Source organism: Salvia miltiorrhiza, chromosome 8 (genome assembly GCF_028751815.1).
Source record: "Salvia miltiorrhiza cultivar Shanhuang (shh) chromosome 8, IMPLAD_Smil_shh, whole genome shotgun sequence".
Taxonomy (NCBI): Eukaryota; Viridiplantae; Streptophyta; class Magnoliopsida; order Lamiales; family Lamiaceae; genus Salvia; species Salvia miltiorrhiza.
This window is the reverse complement of record NC_080394.1, coordinates 12,671,243-12,698,906: the sequence shown is the minus strand read 5'-3', so window position 1 is coordinate 12,698,906 and position 27,664 is coordinate 12,671,243. Positions and strand designations below refer to the sequence as shown.

Sequence of the window (27,664 nt, the reverse complement as noted above, 5' to 3'; positions counted from 1 at the left end):
TCCATTATTCAAAATCATTATTCGTTCATACACTTATTTTATTGAATAACCATAACTTTTAAAGGCCGTGTCGACTCTAATGTAATATATGTTGTATACAATAATCTCTCAATTTTGATTTCGAAAAATTTGGACAAAATATATTTGTTGTTTAGTGCTAGTATTTTAATTGCAAATTAAATACACCCGCAAAGCTAGCTGTATATCTATTTTTCAACCTGTAGTGGAATTTCCATGCATTCACAGGTTACACAGAAATCTGTGTGTGTGTGTGTGTGTGTGTGTGAGAGAGAGAGAGAGAGAGAGAGAGAGAACAAAGTTTCCCTCTGCCTATAACATAAAATCATTAAGCCTTGAGCTTCTATGCATTCCCACAAGGTATGCAGCAGCTATCTGTGTGCGTGTGAGAGAGAGTGAGAGGTGCTGAATGTTAAGTGAAGATGTAAATGATGATATGAAGAAAAGTAGCAGAAAATGAGCATAATATAATTGAGGAAAATCCTCGTTAATTTTGTAAATAATGTGGTGAAAGTAGAAAAAAATAGGCAATTTATTTAGATACACAAGCACACAACACAGGCTTGACGAAGACATCAAGAAACAGAGAGTTTGGCAAGCGTTAGCGCTAATACTCTCACTCCGTTTGCAATATCCTGTGGCGCTGCGAATTCTTCAGGCTTGTGGCTATATCCTGCCCACGCAAATGTTAAATCACATTAACTTTTTTAATATAACAAAATACTTCATCTATATATATATATATATATATCATACCCTACCTTTATAGCATGGAATGAAGATCATGCCCATTGGAGATATTCTGCCAAGATTTACCAAACAAGGTTTAAGACTACTTCGATCATGATATCAAATGTTGCATCAAATTGTGATTAATATTGAGATGGATGTTTTTACCTGGCCATGAACAGAGAATCGTGATAGGCTCTGCTGATCATCTTCTTGTAAGGCATGTTCAGTTCTTGGCAGGCTGATTCCGTTGCTTTGGTGATCGACTCTTCTGAGACTGCCGGTGGATCCTGGTTCACTATCTTAAATTCCGAGAGCTCCACGCTACGAGCTTTGGAAATGCTGACGGCGGATTCATGGATTTTCTCAATCACAAGATTTCTCCTCTCTTCATCTATGTCGCGAGTATCTGCAATGCTCGCATGCAACAATTTGTTTGCAATTTGTGCCAAAGCTCATGACTTAAAATAGTGCAAAAGAATCATACCAATCTCCAAATGTGCTTTGCTTGGAATACTGTTTATTGCTCCAGGATGCAGCTCCAGAATACCTAAAATTACATCATTTTTTTCAAGAAACAGAATTAATCCCAACGACACAAAACCGTTATGGGAAAAGATAAAATGTTATATTCCATCGAGCACAATCTAAGTCTAGCACGTGAAAGAGAAGTCGTGAAGAAAGAAGTGAAAGTGCATGAAGAGTTAGTGGATGATCCATAGCGAGGCATGAAGGGCGTGCTACTCACCAACGGTCCCAACAGTGTCGATTGATCCGGATTCTAAGACATGTTTCTCGACAGCAAGCGCTAATTCTGCAGCAGCCAGTCCTGCATCGTTCCTGTTCCAAAACAATTCATGGAAAAATGGATTATGGTGTTGCAATATCTACTCACACTTTCCACAACTATGAACGAGCAATCTACTCATTTTGGACTCTCGTTTTCCAGCTATCTGACGCTAAAAAATGATACCTTTTTGGCATCAAAACAGCTCCAGCATGCCCTCCGTTACCTTCAAAATCCACTTTGATGCTTGCTGGAGCAGCAATGGCAGTCACAACACCAATTGATATTGCTGCAGAATCATAAATTAAGGAAAATTTATAGGAACGTTTCCCTAATTTCAATCAAAAAAGATAATTATCACTAAGTGATGAGCTATCCAACCTTCTTCTTCCAAGATGGGACCTTGCTCGATATGCAATTCAATAAAAGCAGAATAGCTTCCTTTTTCTAGAAACACGCTGGAAAAGTCATTGTTTGTGTATCCAGCAAATTTGGCAGCATCAGAGAAGGATATATTTTGACCATCGACTGTCCTCTTAAGAAGTTGGGCCAGTTCTTTACTTCCAGATAATAAGCGGCTGCACTACAAAATCGGACAATCAAACGAGTTTTAGCAAGAGAGACATGGTACCGTATGACAGTAGAGCATTTCAAGAAAATACGAGGCCATAACCTTCCCAAGCAGCTGATTCCAAATCGCGTTGGCTCTTCTGATGTAAACATGATTACCTCCAGAGATCTCTTAGGCTTAAATCCTGAACTGTTAAGCTTCAAATTTGATAAGGTCTGAGAGAAGCTCGTTGTCTAATAAACTCAGAAGACTTTGAAAAGAAATGTAAAGCCATAAGTCTCATGTGTGCCTAAATTGATACATAAATCATCTTATTCGATGTGAAAAAGGCCAACGTACCGTTTTAGTACATTAATTGCTTCGATGGCACCCAACACTCCGACTACTCCATCATACTTCCCCGAGTACGGTATAGCATCTATATGAGAACCTGTGGAAACAGGAGCTAGCTCTGGTTCAGAACCTACCCTGTGTCGAAGTCAATCACATTCAGTATTGGGAAATCATTTTCTCGAGAAATCAATTAGAGTTACTGAGAGAAAACCAACTACAATATTTTTCCTTGAACATTCTCATAGTGGGAATACTGTTCCTGTAGAATGAACTAACGACTCACCATCGACCAAATATGTTCCCAACTGCATCCTCTCTGACTGAGAGACCAGAAATGCTCAGTAAGTTCTTGACAAACCTGCACGTTAATGTGGCATTGTAAGCAAGAATTTCTAGTTAGTATATACACTTTTGGCATAAATATGAACAAAGGCATTAAAGGCTACATCAGTTCATCAGCGAATAATCTCAAGGCACGTACAATGCAAGCTTATACTATCGACAACATGTGCATATAAACAAACAATGTTAGCTTAATCGAGCCAAGTCAAGATCTTACCCCCTTGCTTGTACATCTTTTTCGCTGTAAAGGATCCTGGTGACCGAAGGCGCAGGTGTATCAGAGAAAGTTGATAGCTCATCAATCTAGAACATAACATTAGATAGACATGTTAATAACTTCATTTACACTAAAATCGCCTGCAGAAATTGCAACCAACATTCAAAATCTTCAAAAGCCATCTATCAACTTTTCTTGTATAAATATCAAGTCATGTCATGGGAATTATCTAAAACCACAGATGCTTTTGAAATCCAAAACCTCCACTAAGACAAAAAACAAGTACTCCCTCCGTCCCACGAAGCATGACACAGTTTCCCTTTTGGTTTGTCCCACGAAGCTTGACCTGTTTCTAAAAATGGCAAAAAATTTACCCTTTATCCACCTTTTCACTTTTTCACCTACCACACTTAACACACAAAATACCAATTTCTTAATTCCCGTGCCGAAAAGAACTAGGTCATGCTTCATGGGATGAAGGGAGTAATTTCTTGAGGCACTTGACCGCGAAGGTTGTCTACTGTGAGTGTGTGACACTGGACATTGACAGATACTAAGATTCATTTGGTAGGTGTATGAATAAAATGCCTATAAACCATAGATCAAAAACCCTCATAATCCACAATGAGGACAGAATCACAGTGCTAATATCTAAAGAACTCTGAAATAACCATGTACAATCTGTGCAGCATATAACTTATATATTTCATTCTTGAAATTTATACAACAAATGACCGTTTGACAACAAATCAATAATCACTTCAACAAAATTAAATAACTAAGCAGCAACACAACCGACAGAAGCCCACTTCAATTCATACAAGAGTATCACACAAGGACAGCAAGTTACTTTAAGACTCATCAAGAATTATTTACTCATTATCATTATCCATCAAATCCATCTTGCTCAGCAATATCCCAGTTCAAAGAACACTAAAAAAATTCGAATCTTTGCAATCCTATGAGACTAAAAAATAAAGTAATATAATTAAAATAGCATTTTTTTTTTTATCATAGATTTTGAGTAAGAATACCTGTCTCTGTAGAGTTTCAGTGTCTACTGAAAGTGAAGATGAGGAGGAATCCTGCAAGATTGGCTCACGAATTTGGTACCCTGAAAACTCCTCCATGATTCTGATTGTGGCGTCATATTCATTACTCTGAGATGAGATTCCAGCAAAGAAGTAGAGAGAGAGGATGAGGAGAGAGATTCTGGGAGCCATTTTTCTGGTGTGTTTTGCAAAAAAATTGGTGCTAAAATCTTTGGAGTTTTGAGGTTTAACAATTGTTCTTGGTTGGGAAATTGTGCGGGCTGTGTCAGTCTTGCATTGTCACGTAACGTTGTCTTTTAGCGTTTATCTTTTTTATCAAAAAGCAACTAATTAATTCTAGTTCATACTCCAATTATGGTATGTCACGTTTGCGTTTTGATCTGAATCTCGTTGACATAGCATAATGCCCTAAAAGAAATGACTTCGATTAAAAAGTTTCAAACTTATGGTGGGTTAAATCAATTTTATTCTGTTAATTATGAATAAAATATATAAAGTGAACATGATATCAACAAAGCAAGAACCCTCTTACAAAATACTCCATACAAAAGAAACTGAAAGAGATAGAAAGCGACTAGTGTATTTTGAAATGATTCGAAAAAATATGTAACCCAAAAAATCAATTTATCCCTTGCCAGAAGAAGCAGGAGACGAAATGGTGAGATAATTGGAGTGTTGAAAAGTTAAAGATGTTGGAAGTTGGATAAAATCACCCATTTTCAATAATCCAATAATGCGAGGCACAAAATTTTCTTAGCCCATGAGAAACATGTTGGAAGTTGGAACGGACGAAATGGCCTAGGCCCGAGAAGGCGAGAACGTTCAGTATAGTAATTCCTTAATTTAATTTTCAGAAAAAGAGTCCTAGTCTTTCAAAAGGCTTTTTGTTATAAAAATAAAAAATAAAAAATAAAAAATCATCAATCTATGCATATATACTTATTTTCTGCGTTGGATTGGCTTTGAATGAGATAATAATAATAATAATAATAATAATAATTATTATTATTATTATTATTATTATTATTATCTCATTCAAAGTCAATCCAACGCAAAAATTATTATTATTATTATTATTATTATTATTATTATTATTATTATTATTGTTATTGTTATTATTATTATGGTAATATTCGATTTTGTTACATCGTATTAGCGTTTTAACGAAAATAAATATAAAAAAGAACATATCGTATCAAAGTTTGGTTATTTGTGTCTCAAAAAGAATTTTTCAGAGTCTGAGTATTAATGTTGAATGCCAAAAATCCATAATGGCAAGTTGACGTGGCATTCTTTACGTACGTGGAAATGGTATTTGAAATAAAAATAAAAACAAAAATAAAAAACAAAAAAATAAATTCCAATTATAAACTACACGTCGTTGTTTTCTTCACCATTATTTCCTGATGCAACGCCCAATTTGTAATCTTCTAGTGCCTCTTGTGAACCCTCTCCTCCGCCAACAGTTTCCTCATTATAGTCTTGAACGCCTTGTTTACGTACCCCACCATCATCATCGATATCACCAATATGTAAACGGAATCCACCCAATCTAGCCCCTCCACCAGGTGCATGAACATAATCTGGATTCCGATGCACAACACCACCATGCCCAAGGGCCAGGGCCAAATTGTCGGATCCTCATTTAGAAGTACTCCCTTCGTCCCGTCTTTTGGTATCCAGTTGAGAACGGCACGGATTTTAATAAAGTGATTGATGTGTTGTGAGTGGAATAAGGGTCTCACATTTTATGTGAGAGTTAAAATAATTAAAGTGGAGTAAGGGCCCCACCTACTTTTACTAAAAATAGAAATGGATACCAAAATGTGGGACGGCCAAAAAAGGAAAGTTGGATACTAAAAGCTGGGACGGAGGAAGTAATATTTATTTCTTCTGTGATATGCATGAACAACATTTTTTTTTTTGTTTTTTGGAATATAAAATATGTAAAATTATTTTATACAGTTGAAAAACTAGTAAGTAATAACTAAAAATAAGTATCCATTTTATTATATCTTATTTTTTAATTACATACATAATCACATCCACACACATTAACTTCTTCTAGATGGCTCAAATCCCAATCTTCTAAAAATATAAAATTATTACTTGTGTTTCAAAGTAAATTTTAATGTTCTACTCCCTTGTCACCGAATCATTCACATATTTTTTTTTTGGTTCATCTCCAAAATGCATTATTATTTTCATTTTTAGTAAGTATACCTCACACAATTCACTCATTAACTATAAGAGTAGACTTTTATTATTAATTCCACTCACACTCAACCAATTTCCTAATACTTGTATCACTCTCAAATAAAAATGTATTTTGGCGACAGAGAGTATAATTTAGGAAAAGTAAAGCTTTATATAAAGACATTGCAACTGAATACCATATCATGAGATTCTTTGTCCTATAATTTAGTGTGTATCATCGTGTCTCATTCTTAATTTGTTATAAATTTTAATTAATTTTTAATGTTAATTTATTATGTTTTAATATAATAAAAAGATAGTAATTAACATGGTTCACTCATCCAATTAGGGTTTATAATTATTTTTTATATTTATATGAATTAATAATATATTATTTTGATTAATTAATTAATTCAAAGTTAGGATATATAATTTATTTAAATTTCATTTTTAGTGATAAATATTAATTAGAGTTTATTATATAATAATATTATTTATTTTTATAACCAATAATTATAAGATAGAGAAATTAAAAATGGAATTAAGGTGGTACACACTAAATTGTGGGACAGAGGATCCCATTTGAATGAATACCACATTTAGCTCCATTTGCAGATGGGATCCTCTATCCCACTATTTTGTGTGTACCAACTGTGTACCACTCTTAATTTATCTATTTTATAATTACTTTTTATAAAAATAAAAAATATTATTATATTATGAACTCTAATTAATATTTATCAATAAAAATTAAATTTTTAAAAAATTATATACCCTAACTTTGAATTAATGAACTCAAATAATCAATTATTAATTCAAATAAATATAAAAAAAATACTTTTTTTTGAGGGACATAAAAAAATAATTATAAACCCTAATTGGATGAGTGAACCCTTGTTAATTATCTTTTTATAATATTAAAGCATAATAAATTAAAATTGAAGAAAATATAATTAAAAAATTATACACGATGGTCGATGGTACACACAAACTGGTGGGAGAGAGGATCCCATGTGCTTCATTTGTACGTGAAGAACGTTTCTGTACGAAGCATACTTAGTTGTAATGTCTCGACTGATCCTTTCAGTTCTTCAACTTAAGTCGACTTTGACAAAATTAAATATTTCCCCATTAATACGATTCACATCAGTAGCATAAATCTGCAAAACAAATAACTTGTGAAGATAATTAAATTTTATTTAAGATATGATATAGATAGAAAATGGAGGCTAGCTAGGAATCATTTGCAGTTGGGCAAGGGTGGTCCACACAAACACTTATTGTGAAAGTAAGCTGAATAGTCCATTTTCTGCAGCACCCCGCCGGTGGGAATCCGGCCGCAGAGGCGGTTGTAGCTGACATCGAGATACATGAGAGACTTGGCCTTGGCCAGCCCCTCCGGCAAGGCGCCGCTGATTTTATTATGGCTCAAGTACAAGTTCTCCAAGCCGTGGGGAAACTGTGTCTTCAAGTTAATGCCGCCGGAGAGCTGGTTGTGCGACAGGTCCAAGGACTTGAAGCTCACGGGAGCATTCCAGAACGAGTCTGGGATGCTCCCCGTGAGCTTGTTACGGTCCAGCTTCAGCTCATCCAGTTTGCTGAGCTGGGCCAGAGAAGGAGGGATCGACCTGCTCAACTTGTTGTGTGATAGGAGCATGTATTTGAGGCTTTTGAGGCGGCTTAGGTCGGAGGGGATTGTTAGCCAAAACATGGAGGCTCCACCACCACAACTTTGAGAAAGTTGTTTGCCACCACCACAACTTTGCCACCACCAAAGAGGAAAGTGCAGCCCCATTAACTATGAGAAAGTTGGGATGTGAGGTGGAATCAACTTTGAGAAAGTTGGGATGTGAGGTGGAATCAACTTTGAGAAAGTTGGGATGTGAGGTGGAATCAACAAATGGAGGCTATAAATATGTGCATCGCAGCAACTTGAAGAGCATCCCAAATTCACAAAAGAAGTCTTGTGAAAGAAGTGTTAGAGAGTGAGAAAATATAGTGAGAGAAAACTTCAGTGTGGAAGTTAAACACGAGTGATAAAAGTGAGTCGAGAGATAGCTTCTGTGTAGGCAAGATACAAAATACAGTGTGGTATTGTTGTACTCCTCCTTTGTGAGATTCTCTAATATATTGGGGTGGGTCCGTGGACGTAGGCAGTTTGGCCGAACCACGTTAAATATCGGTGTCATTATTTTTTTCGTCTTAGATAATTTATATCTTTGATATTGCTTTCGATTTGATAATGGGCGGAAGTATTTGTGTATATTTCCCAACAACTGGTATCAGAGCCACGTTTGTGACGGTCTGATAATTTTCTTGTGCTGTTACTATTCATCATGAATAGTGATTTCGTTGTGAACAGTGATTGTTCTTTTGTAATTCTTAGTATGCTCTGTGGTTGCAGTAATTACTGAACCTCCACATCAGAAAAGAATTACTTTGAGAAAATTATCTTGTTTATCAATTGGGAGCAGTTACGATGGGCGACGGAAAGATTACGATTGAGAAGTTCGATGGTACGGATTTCGGTTTCTGGAAGATGCAGATCGAGGATTACCTTTATGGAAAAGATCTACATCAGCCCCTCAAAGAAAAACCAGATAAGATGGATCCGGACGAGTGGGAGCTGCTGGATAGAAAGGCGATGAGTGCAATACGTTTATCGCTGTCCAGGAACGTTGCCTACCACACGACTGGAGCAAAGTCAACAAAGGAGATGTTGGCGATTCTGGCGGAGATGTACCAGAAACCATCAACTGCAAACAAAGTACATTTGATGAGACGATTGTTCAATCTAAAAATGTCCGAGAGCACACCAGTGCAGAATCATTTGAACGAGTTCAATATGATCACCACACAGCTGAGCTCGGTGGAGATCGAGTTTGATGATGAAGTTCGTGCCCTAATATTGCTATCTTCTTTGCCAGAAAGTTGGGCCGGAACAGTGACAGCAGTTAGCGCTTCATCGGCAAAGGCAAAGTTGCGCTTTGACGAAGTAAGAGATCTGATGATCAGCGAGGAGATTCGCAGGAAAGAATCTCCATCTACTTCAGGGTCAGGGACTGCACTGAACACGGAATATCGAGGAAGATCGAAAGGAAGGCAGAACAGGGGAAGGTCAAAGTCCAGAGGAAAGAGCCAATCCAGGACGGATAAGGGTTCAATCCAGTGCTGGAACTGTGAAGAGTTCGGGCACTTTAAGAATCAGTGTAAAGCGCCACCGAAGAAAAAGGATCACAAAAAGACAGCGAACGCAGCCACAACAGAAGATGTAGGCGAGGCGTTGGTCCTGAGCGTGACCAGTCCGATGGAGTCGTGGGTGCTGGATTCTGGAGCGTCTTTCCATTCATGCAGTAATGAAGATATAATTGAAAATTATGTCTCTGGCGATTTTGGACAGGTGTATCTTGCTGATGATGAGCCCCTGAAAATCGTGGGAAAGGGAGATGTGCGAGTTGTGACATCCAACGGATCCGAGTTGAAGCTGAATCAAGTCAGACATATTCCTGGACTGAAAAGGAACTTACTTTCAATTGGGCAGCTTGATGCAGAGGGCTACACAGTGACATTTGGCTGCAGTAATTGGAAGATAATCAAGGGAGCTATGATTATAGCTCGTGGAAAGAAGGAGGGCACGTTGTATATGACAACTAACTCCAAAGATTGCATTGATCTTGCAGGAGGAGTGAACAATGCAGATTTGTGGCATTGTCGGCTTGGCCACATGAGCGAAAAGGGGATGAAGATAATGTGTTCGAAGGGTAGGCTGCCTGGCCTGGAAACTGTTGAAGTTGGCCTGTGCGAGGATTGCGTGTTCGGAAAGCAGAAAAGGGTAAGCTTCTCGAGAGGCGGCAGAACCTTGAAGACGCAGAAGCTGGAGCTGGTCCATAGTGATCTATGGGGACCGGCGCCTGTAAAATCCCTTGGTGGCTCGGAATACTACATAACCTTCATTGATGATTCCACTCGAAAGGTATGGGTTTATTTTCTTAAAAATAAATCCGATGCATTTGATACTTTCAGGAAGTGGAAAGCCCTTGTAGAAACTGAAACAGGGCTGAAAGTAAAGTGTCTACGATCCGACAATGGAGGAGAATATGAACTTAAGGAGTTCAAAGACTACTGTGCTGAGAATGGGATTCGCATGGAGAAAACCGTGAGAGGAACTCCCCAGCAGAATGGTGTAGCAGAACGGATGAACAGAACACTAAATGAGCGAGCAAGATGCATGAGGCTGAAAAGTGGGTTGCCTAAGATGTTTTGGGCAGATGCAGTTAACACAGCTGCATACCTAATCAATAGAGGTCCATCAGTTCCATTGGAGTTTCGGATACCTGAGGAAGAATGGACAGGAAAAGAGGTAAACCTATCTTTTCTACGCATCTTTTGATGTGTTGCTTATGCTCATATTGATCATGTTAATAGAAGCAAGTTAGATGCTAAATCTCTTAAGTGTACGTTAATTGGTTATGGTGGAGACGAGTTCGGTTATAGGCTCTGGGATGAGCAGAACCGAAAGGTTATTCGAAGTAGAGATGTGGTTTTCAATGAACAGGTGTTGTACAAGGAAAGAGTGAAAGCATCTAGCCCTGGCAATTCTGATTCCCAAGTAGTCGAGTTAGACATCTCAAACTCGAGTGGGAGCAAGGAGAGCCAGAATTTTGAAGAGGTTCCAGATGAGGAGCCAAGAACCCCACCACCAAATAATCCGCTGCCAAGACCGGTTAGAGAGCGACGTGCACCTGATAGGTACTCGCCCTCTAAATTTTATTTACTACTTACTGATGGTGGTGAGCCTGAATGCTATGCAGAGGCAGATTCTGGTAGTAATAAGCGGATGTGGAGAGTTGCTATGGATGATGAGATTGAATCTCTTATCCTAAACGGTACTTGGGAACTTGTAGAGCTCCCGAAGGGGAAGAAGGCATTGCATTGCAAGTGGATCTATCGAATCAAGATTGAAGCTGATGGTAGCAAACGCTACAAGGCAAGGCTGGTTGTCAAAGGGTTTCAGCAACGATACGGTATTGATTATACAGATGTGTTTACTCCTGTTGTGAAACTGACCACTATTCGTTTAGTGTTGAGCATGGTAGTTGCAGAAAACTTGTTGTTACATCAGATGGATGTAAAGACAGCGTTCCTTCATGGTGATTTGGAGGAAAACTTGTACATGATACAGCCCGAGGGATTCGTGGTGAAAGGAAAAGAAAATCTTGTGTGCAAGTTGAAAAAGAGCTTGTATGGCCTGAAGCAAGCTCCGAAGCAGTGGTATAAGAAGTTTGACAGTTTTATGTTGGAGATTGGCTACACGAGATGCCACGCTGATCATTGTTGCTACTACAAGAGGTTCGACAAAAGTTATCTTATCCTTTTGCTATACGTTGACGATATGTTGATCGCAGGAGCTGATGCAAAGGAAATGGATAAGTTGAAGAAGCAATTGTCTGAACGATTCTCCATGAAAGATCTTGGAGAGGCCAATCAGATTCTTGGCATGAGGATCAAAAGAGACAAGGCGGCAGGAAAATTGTATCTTTCACAAGCCAACTACATTGAGAAGGTATTGGAAAGATTTAACATACAGAATTCGAAGCCGGTGAACATCCCGTTGGGTTGTCACTTCAAGCTGTCGAAGAAGGAGTCGCCATGTACAAAGGAGGAACGTGCCGAGATGATAAAAGTTCCTTATGCATCGGCAATAGGCAGCATTATGTACGCCATGGTGTGTACAAGGCCAGATATTGCGCATGCAGTGGGAGTAGTAAGCCGATTCATGGGTGATCCGGGCAAGCAACATTGGGAAGCAGTCAAGTGGATTCTTCGTTACTTAAGAGGTACCACGGACAAGGCTTTATGTTTTGATGGCAAGAGTGCCAAGTTGGTTGGCTATGTTGATGCAGATTTGGCATCAAATGACCTGGAAGGTCGGAAGAGTACAACCGGGTATGTATTTACTTTTGGTGGTACTGCTATTTCTTGGTCTTCTAAGTTGCAGAAGATTGTCACGTTGTCTACTACGGAAGCTGAGTATGTAGCCGTGACGGAAGCAAGCAAGGAGATGGTATGGTTGCAGAATTTCTTGGGAGAACTTGGGAAGAAGCATGAGAATAGTACACTCTTTTGTGACAGTCAAAGTGCTATTTTCTTGGCTAAGAATCCAGCGTTTCACTCAAGGACAAAGCACATTGAGTTGAAGTATCACTACATCCGTCACCTGCTGGAGATGAAGATCTTACAACTTGAGAAGATCCAGGGAAGCAAGAACTCAGCCGATATGTTAACCAAGACAGTTGGCAAAGAGAAACTGGAGTTGTGCTCAACTTCAGTTGGTCTTCTACAGTGAAGACAGTAAGGCTGCTGCGATGATCAAGGTGTGAAGACAGATTAAAATCAGTCTTCAAGTGAGAGATTGTTAGCCAAAACATGGAGGCTCCACCACCACAACTTTGAGAAAGTTGTTTGCCACCACCACAACTTTGCCACCACCAAAGAGGAAAGTGCAGCCCCATTAACTATGAGAAAGTTGGGATGTGAGGTGGAATCAACTTTGAGAAAGTTGGGATGTGAGGTGGAATCAACTTTGAGAAAGTTGGGATGTGAGGTGGAATCAACAAATGGAGGCTATAAATATGTGCATCGCAGCAACTTGAAGAGCATCCCAAATTCACAAAAGAAGTCTTGTGAAAGAAGTGTTAGAGAGTGAGAAAATATAGTGAGAGAAAACTTCAGTGTGGAAGTTAAACACGAGTGATAAAAGTGAGTCGAGAGATAGCCTCTGTGTAGGCAAGATACAAAATACAGTGTGGTATTGTTGTACTCCTCCTTTGTGAGATTCTCTAATATATTGGGGTGGGTCCGTGGACGTAGGCAGTTTGGCCGAACCACGTTAAATATCGGTGTCATTATTTTTTTCGTCTTACATAATTTATATCTTTGATATTGCTTTCGATTTGATAATGGGCGGAAGTATTTGTGTATATTTCCCAACAGGGATTGCACCTGAGATGTCGGTCCAGCTGATTGTAAGCATTTCGAGGTTGGTTAGCTTTGTTAGGGCTACTGGGATTGTGCCGCTGAGATTGGTTATCTTGTGGAAAGTTAGGGTTTTGAGGGATGGGAGGTCGGCCACGGCGTCGGGGATGGTGCCGGAGAGGTTGGCGGCGAAAATGTCGAGGGAGATGATTCTATTGGTGTGGCGGTCGCACATGACGATGTACCAGTCGCAGCAGTCGGTGTCGGGGCGCCACGAGGCGAAGTGGTAGGCATTGTTGAAGGCTTTCTTGATGTTTAGGAGGGCTTGTTTGTCTTGAGGGTTGCACCTTTCGGTTTCGGAGAGAGAGACTGGGGATTGGGATAGGATAATGGTGATGAGGAGAGAGACAATATTAATGGGGAGAAGAGAGAGCTTCATCGTGCTTGCTTTCGGTCTACTATCATTTCTGCCAAACTTATAACCATATATATATAGTTCGGGTTGATCAATTTGAGGAGTTAAACTTTTTTAAACAAGTTAAGATTCAAATTCAAGCATACTATCAAAATATGAGCAAAATCACTAATATTAATTTTCATTTTTTAATCAACCAACATTTAAAATTAAATGTTTCTCGTGTAATGATGAATTCGAATCCTAAACCTTTCACCTCACGTATTAACCACTTTATCATCATTAAATCAATACACATACACAAATTACAAGCGTTTTGTGATAGTGTTGTACATGTAACCAATCAGCTAGTTGCAACGTAGGTATATGTAGTGCATTTTGTTTGTAATTCGTATTTGTGCTACTTTTATGGTTGTGGTAGCTGACAAGAGAAAGAGGGAACGTGAGATCTCTACATTCGCGTATGAATTAAACAAGGGAAATAATTGACATACAAAATTTGATTTAATTAATTTATTGGCGACAACGAGGAAGTACATCGGGAGTAGTAAAAAGGACAACCGAGTTTCTTGAACGAGAATACGCGTAATTGACTTTCTTTATTGCTCTATTTGTTCCAATTCACTTGGCCTACTTTTATTGTTGGATCGTTTCATTTGACTTGACTTATTTTTTTTTTGAATAATAAAGTTTCACTACAATAGATATAATGTCCACATACTTTACACTACAATCAAACTCTCTTTAATAATCGTGTTAAAAAAAATTAGGCCAAATGAGGTGGGACGGAGGGAGTATTACTCTTATTTTTGGACATTAATTATGAAAATTTCACGCATCAAATGCAACCTGCAAAATTCACGTTGGGGGCTTCTAAAGTACAATAATTTCAGCCCCATACTGGAATCCTCATGCTGTGAAAAAGAAACAAGAAAGGAAGAGAGAGAGAGAGTTATCCAAAGGTAAAGGATGTAATAACCATGTGGTTGTTTGGCTATTAATGGATGAATGAACGAATTTCTTGGGATGGTGAGGAGTTTGTTCATCATATAAATCGCATTTACGGTTGTTATTCGTGATTCTTGAGTGTGAACCCGGATAATCTATACTCACATAAAAAGTATTTTGGACACAAAATATGGATTACTTATTATATCACTATTACATGGAGTACTATTTAATTTTAAGTGTTTTGGACACAAAATATAGATTATGGAGGTGAGTATTTTTTATATACTAAATTATAAATTTGGGTATTTCACCCTATAGATTAACACTTATCTATTATACTCCCTCCGTCCCACGAATCTTGATACGTTTTGCTTTTTGGGCCGTCCCATGAATCTTAACACATTTCCAAATAAGGTAACTTTTATCTCCTACTTTATCAATTTTATTATTTTCTCTCTCATACTTTATCACTTTTATATTTTATTAACTACACATTTAAAACACTAATCTACAATTCCTTAATTCACGTGCCGAAACCAAACGTGTCAAGATTTGTGGGACGGAGGGAGTATATCGATTACATATTTAATTTTAAGAGTAACTGAGTAAATTATATTATATTATATATATATATAGAGAGAGAGAGAAGAAATAGATATCAATTCATTAGATATTAAAATATTATAAAATATATTAATTAATTATATTACCTAATCCAAATTCTATTTTAATATATATCTTGATGAGGAGTAATATATGCGGAACAGAGGAATGACTTTATCAGAGGAATCACGAGAAGCAGCGAGATGGCTTTCGCCAGAGGGATCATACTCACCAGAGGAATCATACTCGCCAGAGGGAATCATACTCGCCAGAGGAATCATACTCGCCAGAGGGAAGGCTCGCGCCAGAGGAATCGTCCACCTCACCAGTGAATCTACCTTTTTGCCCCTGACCACGCGGAGTGCATGTTCTTAGATAGGAATTTACTATTTTGCCCCCGTCCATGCGAGGAGCGTGTTCGGGGAGCGAAATTACTTTCTTACCCTTAGCTTGTACTCCTCTATAAATACTCGTGCATGCACACATTGTAGAGATACGTTATCTTTTATTATCGAGCAGCAGTTTTACTCTCGTGCTCAAAAATTCTGATTACCCTCTTTCGTCTTCTCCGATCAAAACTAGGTACAATTCACGATTCCTTAATAATTCGTCGATTAAATAGATACCTGATTACCACTCATTTTGCATGGTTTTTATGGTTTATATTCTGTAGTTTAAGTCGATTTTACACCCGTTTCATTATCGTTTAGAGTTTATTGACTATTATTTCGTGATTTCACGGTTGGGTGTAGTTTTGACTGTTTGGATGCAGAATTGAGTGATATTGGAGCATGGAGTGTAAGGAACATGTTGAAGAGAAGAATTTTGAGAGAATCGAGCCCAAAAATCGAGAAAAGACGAAGATTCTGGAGTCGGGACGGAAAAGGAGCAACTCGGCGGTCAAAGGGAGTTGACCGCCGAATTTCGGTGATTTAAAGGATGAAAACGGCGACCAAGACGGCGATCGCCGGCCAGGTCGCCGAATTCCCTGTCTGAGTTTTGGCCTTCGGAGAGAAAAACGGCGGTCGCCGTTTTCGTGACTAAAACCGGCCATTTTCGGCGATCAATTCGGCGACCGCCGAACGGGTCGCCGAATTGACCGCGTGTTTTGTTTTCTTCCGCGTTTTTACGATTTTTCAAGTTCTTTTCGGTTTAAGACTTGGTTTTTCACCCTAAGACTATAAATAGGTCATCTTTTGACCTATCTAGGGTTCCCAGCTTTAGTTTTTCAGTTCCCAACTTTCATACTTCAGTTTTATAGCTTTAGAACTTTTTAGCTTTCCAGTTTTCAAGGCTTGGATTAAGATTGAAGATTCAAGCCGCTACAATCGTTTTAATTCGGTTTTTATACAATTTGTTTTTACAATTGCGTTCAATTTAATTATGTTTATGTTTGATTTTATTATGTCTGGCTAGTCTTTTAATCTGAACCTAGGGTTTGTACATAGCTGATTGATTATGTGTTTTTGATTTATTGATATCAATTTGTCTTCCAACTTGTGATTCATGATTCCTGGTGCCTGTTCTCTTGTGAATTATCTGATCAATGATTTACATGTCTAGCTGTTCAGTTTGAGTCTTGAATGTGATAATTGTTCAGCCGATTCAGGAATGCATGATATAGTGTTAGCCTTGAGTCTTGAATGCGATAGGTGAAGCTATAGGAAGCTATTCTTTATGTGCTATTTGGAGTTAGTTTATTCCTTGGAGTCTTGAATGCGAAAAGGGATTAATTAATCTACGTTCATAGGTGGTCGTTAGAGACGCTTGTGAATAATATAGTGATCTTTCATCAGGGTTGGATTAAAATTGGTAATTGAATCAATAGGTTGAATGCATGTAGTTGATTAGTGAAAGTACATCCCTAGGGTCAGAGTTTTCCATATATTTGAGTTAAGTAATTGTTATTTATATGCTCTTTAGTTTAAATTTGGTTAAATTTAGTTCGTAATTCACCTTCAATTTCGTTTCACTTGCATACTGTGAGAGTCTGTTTAGGAAGTAGATAGAGTGATTTCGTTTTATAGTCTCTGTGGATACGATACTCTGCTTACTATTTGCGTACTACAATTGCACCGTTTAGTTGCGGTAATTTGTTGCTATAAAAATAGTGATCAATACCCATCCTTTTATGAATCACCATATCTAAAATTCTTCTTAGAATTATGAAAAAGATAAATATCCTATAGAATCTAACTACTTAACTAGATAAATGAAAATAATTATAAATCAATATTATATAAGTAAATAAGGTACTTATCACGCATACACTAAAATGTACTCATTCTGTCCCAAAAAATAGTACTCCCTCCGTCCGCCAAAAGTGGACTATTTTTACTATATCGGGCGTCCGTAAATAGTATACCACTTTCCTTTTATAGAAATGGTCCCACCATCCACTTTAATCTTTTATCCTTACAAACACTCTTTATTTACAAAAAAACCACTCCAAATTCAATCTCAACCACACATCTCATAAAGTGGTGAGACTCTTTCTCCACTACATCAAAATTATCACCAATTTTATTAAATCCCGTGCCTAGCCAAAGTGGTCCACTTTTGGCGGACGGAGGGAGTATATATTTTTGTTATTTTGGTACGTCCACAAAAAATTGTTTATTTTTATTTATAGATATTATCCCACAACATATTGCTCTCAATATATCAACCTTTTAACATATTCTATCATATGCATATGGCTGTTGGACCCTTTCTCAACTCATAATATAATTAATTAATTTTTTTTAATATTGTCTCTAAGGTGTGACCATTTCTTCACTCATAAATCATAATACACTCAACCACGTTTATAAAACTCGTGACACTCCATCTTAGGACTATTTTTAAGGACATATGGAGTGTATAAATGTTATCATATACTCCCTCCGTCCCAAACGAAATGTCATGTTTTCCTTTTTGGGCTGTCCCAAACGAAATGTCATGTTTTTTTTTTGGCAATACACTCTCTCTCTATACTTAATATTTAAATAATTTTCATCAACCCACTTTATATACTTTATATACATTTCTTAATCTCCGTGCCGAAAAGAAATATGACATTTCGTTTGGGACGGAGGGAGTATATACCTTGATATGTATGCGTTTGAAAATTAACATGAATGTTAAATTTTTTAAAAAAATACAATAAAACCTCTATAAACTTTGGAACTTATGGACTTTATTAATTTAGAGAGATATTAATATATTGTTAAATTAATAATTTTTAAATTTATAGAGTATTTTCTTAATATGAAGAAACAAATGAGAGATAATATTTAAATTAAATAAATACATGTATCTATCAATTCATTTTACTGATATTACTGGAGATCGTAATGATGATCAACGTGAAGACGATTCAACAATATATTCATATTTTAATAAGTTACCATGGTATACATAATTGTTACTCCCTCCGCCCTTATTAAAAAGTATCCATTTCTAAATGGAACGGGTTTTAATAAAATAGTTGAATGTGTTGTGACTGGAGTAAGAGCCCCACTATATTGTGAGTGTAAAACTTACCAAAAATAGACTGGATACATTTTATAAGGACGGACGAAAATGACAAATTTGATACTTTTTATGAGACGGATGGAGTATATTTTAACAATTGTTAATTGATAATATTAAAAAATAGATGATTTTTTAAACTGACTCAAGTCGGGAATAGAGATATTTATTAATTTATAGAGTTTATTAATTTACTCCCTCCGTACATGAAAGATCTTCCTAGCAGGAAGTGACACTGGTTTTAAGAAAAAGTTGTTGAGTATATTGAAAGTGGTGAAAAGACATTATAATTAGTGTTGAGAGTGGTGAAAATGTGAAAAATAAAGGTTAATGGAGTATTATAAGTGGTGGGGTATAGTCCAAAATTAGGTAAAAAGTTTTTTTGTGGCCGTCCCAAAAAGAAAAAGTAGGAAGTTCTTTTATTGATGGAGCGAATATTAAGTATTTCATCTGTCTACAAAAAGTATGACATTTTTGCCATTTTGGGTGTCCACCAAAAGTATAGCACTTTTCTTTTTTGAACATGGACCCATATCTTTTCCTTATATTTTATCCTTACAAATACCATTTATTTACAAAAAAATCATCTCAATTCAAATTCAATCACTCATTTCAAAAAATGGTGAGACCATTTCTCCACTACATAAAAAACTACCACCAATTTTATTAAAATATGTGCCCACCAAAAGTGTTATGCTTTTAGTGGATGGATGAAATATTATTTTAAGGGTAAATATCATACTATTAAATTACTCAGTGATATCCGCCAAGCCACATCATTATTCCGAAGACCGAAAAAAGGGCGCATGATATTTTTTATATAAACTTAATAGTTTGGAATTTTTAAAAACATTTTTTATAGTTCGTGACATTTTTTATAAAATGAATATAATTTGGGGTTTAATATGATATTTATCCTTATTTTCAAAAAAATTTCTATAGTTATAGAATCAAATGGACCAAATTATTAATTAAATATAATAAATATATATTTGTAATTCCTACTTTTATCAAATAAAATAACATTGACTATATATATTGTACGTTCTTTTTGTTAATAGAAAAAAAAATGATCAAGTGGAATTGGGACCTCCAATTTTTCGGTTGTTATATTGACTCCTTACCAACACTACAAAAATAGTTTTTATTAGTGACATGAGGCTTGGTAGCTAATATTCATGTCATAAAAATTAGTGGCGTTTGAAAGTGTAACTATATATTAGTGATTAGCTACATTAACAAATGTCACTAATTTTTATGACACACGTAATAGCTACCAAGTCTCATATCACTTATGAAATTTTTTTCTGTAATGCAATTAATTAAGCTTATATTCGAATTTCATAATTTTTGGAATTAGTGCTATTTAATTAAGTTAGGAATCGAAATAAACTGTTCTAGAATGCTATTTAATTAACTTGTCAGTCGAAATAAACTGTTCTAGGACTATTCAAGTTTTAAGTTGGAAAAGGGAATACTCACCTCGTCCATAAATTTATAAATAATTAAGGTGAAGAGGACACAAGTTATAAAAAATGTTCGTAGTTATAAATACATTAGTTGTCGAAATAGAAATTATATAAAAGGAGAAAAACGAAAAAGAAAATCTAGCAAACCCTTGAAACTGAGACACTAACTAAGGGTCGAGTTTAATTAAAAATTTTCTAGCGAAAATTCAATGGGAAAAGTACCAGTAAAAAAAAATATTCGTTAAGAAAAAAAAAAGCATAAACAAAAAGAAGGCCGAATAAAACAATGATAGCAAAAACCAACAAAAGTAGGAAGCCAAATTTTCCATTCTTTATGTCATCCACATCACCACCATCCAATGCCTCACCCCAATTAGCATCTTCAAAATCTTTAACACGACCTGCCTCATCAAAGCCACGAAATGAAGAAGACATCATTAGCTAACTTTGCGATAGAAATTGTGGATATGAATATCCTTAATTTTGAACGGCAATCGAGGGACTAGCATGATTCCACCAACCAGTGGGATCGAGTATTTGGATTTGCCATAATGTGAAACGCGAATATCAAAAAGGGGGAGTAACTTAAGAACTCAATGAAATGCCATGGGACAATATCAGAACGCAATTGAAGTAGCCTTACAACATGAGTGGAATCGGCTTCCAGCCAATTTGTCTTCAAAACCAATTAGGTACCAATCTTATATAGTTGATCGAACAAAATATGAAATGTGAAAAGTAGAAGCAAAAGACAAAGTGAAAGTTAATCCAATAAAAAGAAAATCCACGACAATTAACTTTAGTTTATTGCAGGGATGATTTACAGTCGGGCAAGGGTGCTCCACACAAACACTTATTATGAAAATACGATGAGTAATCCATTTGTTGCAGCACCCCGCCTGCCGGAATCCGGCCGCAAAGCCTGTTATAGCTGACATTGAGAAACGTGAGCGTGTCCCCCGCCAGTCCCGCCGGCAAGGCGCCGAATATCCTATTATGGTTCAAGTCCAAGTATCTCAAGCTGTCCGGAAACTCAACCTTGGACAGATCGAACTCCAGCATGTTCCTCGACAGGTCAGCATTCTGTATGCTCTTATTCCTCCCGAACAGGGCCGATGCGTCCCCTTCGATCCTGTTCCGCTGCAGCTGGAGCGTCGTGAAGTTGAGCCCGCCCCACCCCTTCGGGATACTCCCCGACAGCTGGTTGTGGGACAGGTCCAAGTACTGCAAGCTCGCGGGGAGCTCCCCAAAAGACTCTGGGATGCTCCCCGTGAGCTTGTTCCGGTCCAGCATGAGGCCGGTGAGGCCCCTGAGCTGGGCCAGGGACGCAGGGATGGGGCCGCTCAGGTCATTGAAGGAGAGATCGAGGGACGTGAGGTTTTTGAATTGGCTGACGTAGGATGGGATAGGGCCTGATATGTTAGTCCAGCTGATGGTCAGGCTTTTGAGGTGGGTGAGCTTGGTGAGAGCCCGTGGGAGTGTGCCGGTGAGATTGGCTATCTTGTGGAAAGTGAGGGATTCGAGGAAGGGGAGGTCGGCGACGGCGTCGGGGATGGGGCCGGAGATGTTGGCGGTGATGACGTTGAGGTCGATGATGCGGTTGGTCTTGCGGTCGCACTTGACGATGTACCAGTAGCAGCAGTCAGTGTCGGGGTTCCACGAAGCGAAGTGGTAGGCATTGTTGAAGGCTTGCTTGATTTTGAGGAGGACTTGTTTGTCTTGAGGGTTGCACCTAATGGAGTGAGAGAGTGGGGGTTGGGATAGGATGCTCATCAGAGAGAGAATGGTGAGGACAGAGAGCTTCATCATCCTTGCTTGCTTAATTATTTGATACCAATAAAGTTGTAGTTGTATTCATATATATATAGTGCTTATTTATTGTTATAGTAGCAGTAAGATTAAGAGAAGACACGTGATTTGGTAATATGAGAGGAAGAGGGAGATACTAGGGGAGAGTTATGTGAAATTAACAAGTGGGCGTAGTTGACAATATAGCTTTGTTATTGAAATATTGGACTTCAATCCTGAAATTCAGACATTATATGCAATTTGAGGAGTTCATATGCGGCAGATCTTATCTTCAAACTGCAATAATGGACCACCCATAGCTTCATCTTATTATTTTAATAATTAAAAAGAAAAAGGGATCGGTCAAGGAAAGATTGCCTACGGCTGCTAGTAGTATAATGTCGGTATTGAATTCGTCCGGTGTGTATATATTGATATTGGTTAAATTTAAATCCTTGACTAGCAACCACTAATTAGGTCAGTTCATGAAAGAAATACTCCGTATAAGTTTAGATTCATATTTCATTACTTGATTTTTTGGGATCGATATAGTATTTTTTTAATTAGGATGTCATATGAGATAATGTGCTGTGCTCTCAAATTATTCGGGTTTTACGCTGAAAAACAAAAGGAAAATTCAAGATCAATAATTGATTTTGATGCGCCCTAGCTCGAGCTTTGATTTGGAACTCAAATGCTACTGCTCCTCCTTCCTAATATATATATATATATATATATATAATTGATAATCATATAATCATATACTTACAAGCTTCATAATTTTACTTTGGGTTTACAAGAACTCCAGAACTTATCAATAAATATCTATCATAAAAGTAGATAAGCTACACAGAGAATTCAAAATTATCTGCCTAATATGCTTCAAAATTAATTACACGAACTCAGATCTGTGCAAATGTATATGTATATAGGTATACACGTGTGCGTGTGTGTGTGATTTATGTATTGAAAAACCTCCCCTATAAATGTATTAAAAGACCTATTAGTACTGATGTGGGCTGGTGGTAGCTGGACTATTTAGAGTAATTCTATACATAGCGCTAATTTATTTACTTTAGCCTTCAACTTAAAACATAAAATAATAGAAGTATTAATAAATCTACTGCTCTATCCTCATATACCATCTTTCATGCAATTGTAAAACATCCTCAACAACAGGAGTGAGACTGAAGAGAGTGGAATTTCATGTGCCTAGCTTGTGTCAATTTTGGGCCCCAAATATAAGAAGACACCAAAGTATAGTATATATTAATATTATGGATTTGCATTTTGGAAGATGAGTTTGTTGCTCCTGCCCAAGTGCACCCATCTAAAGTAATTGGTTTGACAGAAAAAGTTTCATTGCGCACTCAACTCAACACATTTGGATGATTCCAAATATGAAGGCACTCAACACATCAACTTTCCCTCCATATCGAAAATACTACTATGTGCTAAGGACTGAGCCAAAAAGGAATCTAAATAGGGGAATTTGCATATTCAATTCGAATTCAAATATTCCTTGCGTTTCGCATACTGAAATTTGGGAGATATCCCACAATAGCATGAAAAATGGGGCTATGATGATTCTTATTATTTGGGGCTATGAGGATAAAATAGTAAATTTATTCATTATTTTACCATTTTTTAAAAAAAATTAAAAGCTATAATGGATATAATGATGGTTATATATAAAATCACCTCACTATTTATTGCTATCAAAATATACTCAGTTATTGCCTTATTGCTGGGCTGGGCTGGGCTTGTGTACAATTATTCAATTTTAGCCTTATTAATAATTCCCACAGGGCTAATTTACAAATTTTGATTAGATGGAACCGCATTGATCTGATAGAGAAAATAATCATAGAATTATTTTAATCTTGTTTTAATCTTTGATGCGCGCCTAAAATGGTTTAAAAGAAAACATCATAAGGAAATATTTTGTTTTGATTTAAATGTCCCAAATTATAACATAAATGAGTCTTTGTATAATTATTTACAAAAACGGGTTATTTTTTGAATTTTTAAGAATTAAGTCATGTCAAATTTGGACAACAACGAAAGTTGGTGTATTAAAATGTAAAATCCTAACTTCGCGTCAAATATGGATTTTTAGCAAAGTTTGTGTATTTAGGTGCAATTTTCCCATTAATTAATAGTATAATCATTCATTTCTTTTCATTTTTTGACGGCTAAAGTATAATCATTATTTCAATGGTTGAAAGACTCTGATTTAATAAATGCTAGTTTCAAAAGTAATTTCAATTTTCTGCGATTAGCACAAGGGTAAAATAGGAACAATAAGAGTTTACAATTCAATGAGATTTAACAAAATAAAAAAAACTCTCAATCTGCGTGAAGAATCGTGGCTATTTGTTTTGGTGGGATTAGGGGTGTAATCGAACCGAGCCGAACCGAATAGTGGTGTGCTCAAGTTTGGTTTGTTTAGTATCGAATCGAATCCCGAACTTTACTTACCGAATACATTGAGGCTCACGAGCAGTGGCGGATCCAGGGGGGGCTAGACCCCCCCCCCCAAATTTTGAATTTTTTTTTTTATAATATAGAAATTAAAAATAATAATAAACTAAATACTCTGTTAAGAAATACAAATGGGACAGACTGAAAGCTAGCACTAATAATAAACTAAATACTCTGTTAATATTTTAGGTTGTTGGTCTAACAATACAAGAGCTAAACACTCGGTTTTCCGAAGCTAGCACTAATTTGCTTAGATGCATGGCGTGTCTTGATCCGAGAAATAATTTCTCCCAATTCAACATTGATCAACTTTGGGCCAGATGATTATTTATTATTTCCACAATTACTAGCTCGGGTTCGCCAAGTGTCTATTCATAGATTATTTGTAATGTAATATACATGGTAATGAATGAAACTATTGTAGGTTTTTATTATTGTTGTTGATCTAATGACAAAAAAACAATTATTTATTAATTACTATATATTATATCCCAAAAAAAAAACGGGGGCTACCGCCCCGGAACCCCCGTGCAAGTTCAGCCCCCCCCCCAACAAAATTCCTGGATCCGCCCCTGCTCACGAGCGGTTCACGAGCCTAATCGAGCCTATACGAATTTTTTAAATTTATATTTATATTCAAAATATTGATTATTTTATTTTAAAAATAAATTATTTTATTCAAAATAATAAATATATTACTCCCTCCGTCCACGAAATGAGTACTCATTTGTGGATGGCACGGGTTTTAAGAAATGTATGGAGTGCAGTGTGAATAGTTTAAGGGTACCACTTTTTGAGAGTATTAATTAAACGGTTGTGTGGGTACACTTGCCAAAAAGGGAAATGAGTACTCATTTCGTGGACGGACGAAAAAAGAAATATGGGTACTCATTACGTGGACGGAGGGAGTAATTATTTTCTTATAACAAACAAAATTAATTAGAGATTTAATACAATTATTATTAATTTTAGTGGATAAATATAAGTTGTATCTACTAATAATTTATAATTTTCAAACTGAATCACTTGACGAACATGTTCACGAGCTAACGAGCCGAATACTACTAAGCTCAAGTTTGGTTTGTTTATTTATCGAACTTCTCTAAACGAACTTGAACGAGTTTTTTTCGAGCCGAGCTCCGACACTACAAAAAAATCGGTGATTACCGACGGCAGAATGCCGTCAATAATAAAAGACGGCCGCCGGTAAATTGTGCTACCGACGGCAACTTGTCGCCGCTAATCGACTCGTTGGTAACAACAATCCGACGGCGACCGGCCGCCGCCAGCAATTAACGTCGGTTTTGCCGCCGAAATTTCGCCGTTAAACGGCGGAGCAATGCCGGAGAATTAGCGGCCTAATTAGCGACGGCATTAATGCCGTCGGTGATTTCCACCGGAGTCTGGCGGAGCAATGCCGGAGAATTAGCGACGGCGTTTGCCGCCGCTAATTAGCGGCGGCATTGATGCCGCCGGTAATAGTCCGGCCACATCCGGTGGCGCATCGCCGGAGGTGGCTGGCCTATTAGCTAGGGCAAATTGCCGTCGGTAATTAGCGATGGCATTTTGCCCTCGATAATTTTTCTAATTTTATTTATTTATTGTATATCCACAATTTATTTTCGTATTTATACGGTATTGCATACTTTAGACGAACTTCCCAGTCGGTCACCCGACTTCCCAGTGGGTCACCTATTTTGCTTGTGCTCTGTGTCAAGCACACTTAACTTTGAAATTCTTTTCGAGTGGTCACCAGTACAGAACACTCGTATTATTGATATATCTACACCTATTAATTCATTTAAATGTTATATACTCACTCATATATTTATAATCTTTGAATATGTGGGGATAATACCTGAAATATGTTGTTAATTACTGATCGAGTTCGTTTCCGTCCTTATTTTTATCGTCGGTAAAATATTTAATTATTAATTAAATATTTTAATTTATTTTTTTAATTTTTTTTTAAAACATTAATACACCAAAAGTGTTTTAATTTGGTTATTATAATGTGATTTGAATTTATTTGTTTATGTTAAATGCAATCATCATCATCATTGCCATAAATATATAAAACATATATAGTTTTAATAATTAAAGCACTTGAAATATATAGTTTAATTTGAAAACATAAATATAAACATATATAGTTCAATTTAAAATATATAATTAAAACATATATAAAACATAAATTTGAAAAGAAAGTTCAAATGTAATTTTGTTTGAAAACATAAATATAAGTCTAGCATATGGTAATAAAATACGGAAAGTCCTAAGCATCATCATCATCATCATCATCATCGGCATCAGGGGATGGAGCTCGCTGACCACTATACATCCTCATAAACGCCTCCATTTGAGCCATGCGCTCCTGCATGGCTTGACGTTCTGCTTGCTCTGCCGCCAATCGCTCCTCCAGCGTGGAGATCCGTGTCTCATAAAGCTGCTGAGACACCGCAGAAGTGCCTGTGCTGCGGATAGACCCCCTACTAGCCTGACTCTGCTCGGCACTCCCGACGCCGTAGATCCGTGACCTATCCGGATGCACCACATCCAAATACACCTCATCGGGCTCAGACATCCGGTTGGCACGTGCTCGTGTAGAAACAGCCTGAACCTCGGGACGCTGCCAATATTCCTGGAGTCCAGTCCAGAAATCGGGAGTCATCTAGACGGGTCTAGACATCTCTCTCCCTTGGCGGGTACACTCCTTGAGCTCTTTCTTGTAGTCGCTCATCATGTTGGAGTACCTTTTGCGGGCATTTTTCTCCCACATTTTCCTCACGTCATGCTCATCCTCGGGCTGCCAATAAAACTCCTTCTGTTGAAAGAAAGAGAATTAATTTAATATCAAACATTTTAACAATTTAATATGATAAATTTATATGTACTGTAAATTTAATTGTACCTGTAATTCACCAAAAAACGTATCCTTCATCGCCTGGGGCGTCAACTTCCATGTGTACCCGCCTGGGTTATCAAACATCTTAAATGCTTGCGTGCAAACTTTGGACAGGCCGTAAGGCTCCAACAACACAATGTATAAACAAAGTCAATCATAAATTAATTAACTATATATAACAAATAAATCTATTTAATTAACATATAATTAAATACATAAATAAATTCATAATTAATTAATTAAATAAATAAATAAATAAGAGAAGCGTACGGTGGTTGTTTCCGGCGGGTGTCGTGAAGAAGGCGGCGAAACGAGG

General features: G+C 37.0%; 4 protein-coding genes across 4 annotated transcripts; all 4 read right to left on the bottom strand.

The window, feature by feature from the left end:
* Window positions 1-455: 455 nt before the first annotated feature.
* Window positions 456-4,392, bottom strand: LOC131001092 (ureidoglycolate hydrolase). The gene is made up of 12 exons (XM_057927301.1): window positions 4,032-4,392; window positions 2,998-3,083; window positions 2,722-2,796; window positions 2,445-2,573; window positions 2,208-2,294; window positions 1,916-2,112; window positions 1,721-1,823; window positions 1,496-1,587; window positions 1,235-1,297; window positions 916-1,156; window positions 780-820; window positions 456-691 (listed from the first exon to the last, which is right to left on the bottom strand). The coding sequence occupies exons 1-12, from the start codon at window positions 4,218-4,220 to the stop codon at window positions 594-596; spliced, it is 1,401 nt and encodes a 466-aa protein (XP_057783284.1). The 5' UTR covers window positions 4,221-4,392; the 3' UTR covers window positions 456-593.
* Window positions 4,393-7,131: 2,739 nt separating this feature from the next.
* LOC130998092 (polygalacturonase inhibitor-like) lies at window positions 7,132-8,040 on the bottom strand. The gene has a single exon (XM_057923524.1). It carries the CDS (start codon window positions 8,038-8,040, stop codon window positions 7,486-7,488), a length of 555 nt encoding a protein of 184 aa, XP_057779507.1. The 3' UTR covers window positions 7,132-7,485.
* Window positions 8,041-13,173: 5,133 nt separating this feature from the next.
* On the bottom strand, window positions 13,174-13,695 carry LOC130998090 (polygalacturonase inhibitor-like). The gene has a single exon (XM_057923523.1). It carries the CDS (start codon window positions 13,657-13,659, stop codon window positions 13,174-13,176), a length of 486 nt encoding a protein of 161 aa, XP_057779506.1. The 5' UTR covers window positions 13,660-13,695.
* A 7,250-nt stretch (window positions 13,696-20,945) lies between these two features.
* LOC131001091 (polygalacturonase inhibitor-like) lies at window positions 20,946-22,199 on the bottom strand. Its single transcript, XM_057927300.1, has one exon. The coding sequence runs from the start codon at window positions 21,978-21,980 to the stop codon at window positions 20,976-20,978; it is 1,005 nt and encodes a 334-aa protein (XP_057783283.1). The 5' UTR covers window positions 21,981-22,199; the 3' UTR covers window positions 20,946-20,975.
* Window positions 22,200-27,664: the final 5,465 nt, after the last annotated feature.

What these genes read in the sequence shown, in the direction of transcription:
- LOC130998090 (XM_057923523.1), bottom strand. Translation starts at nt 13,659, where the DNA reads ATGAAGCTCTCTCTTCTCCCCATTAATATTGTCTCTCTCCTCATCACC.
- LOC131001091 (XM_057927300.1), bottom strand. Translation starts at nt 21,980, where the DNA reads ATGATGAAGCTCTCTGTCCTCACCATTCTCTCTCTGATGAGCATCCTA.
- LOC131001092 (XM_057927301.1), bottom strand. Translation starts at nt 4,220, where the DNA reads ATGGCTCCCAGAATCTCTCTCCTCATCCTCTCTCTCTACTTCTTTGCT. An exon ending in GGAATCAGCTGCTTGGGAAG is followed by an intron (nt 2,113 to 2,207) that starts GTTATGGCCTCG and finishes TTTGTAGTGCAG; the next exon opens with CCGCTTATTATCTGGAAGTA. An exon ending in GCTGTTTTGATGCCAAAAAG is followed by an intron (nt 1,588 to 1,720) that starts GTATCATTTTTT and finishes GTTTTGGAACAG; the next exon opens with GAACGATGCAGGACTGGCTG.
- LOC130998092 (XM_057923524.1), bottom strand. Translation starts at nt 8,040, where the DNA reads ATGGGGCTGCACTTTCCTCTTTGGTGGTGGCAAAGTTGTGGTGGTGGC.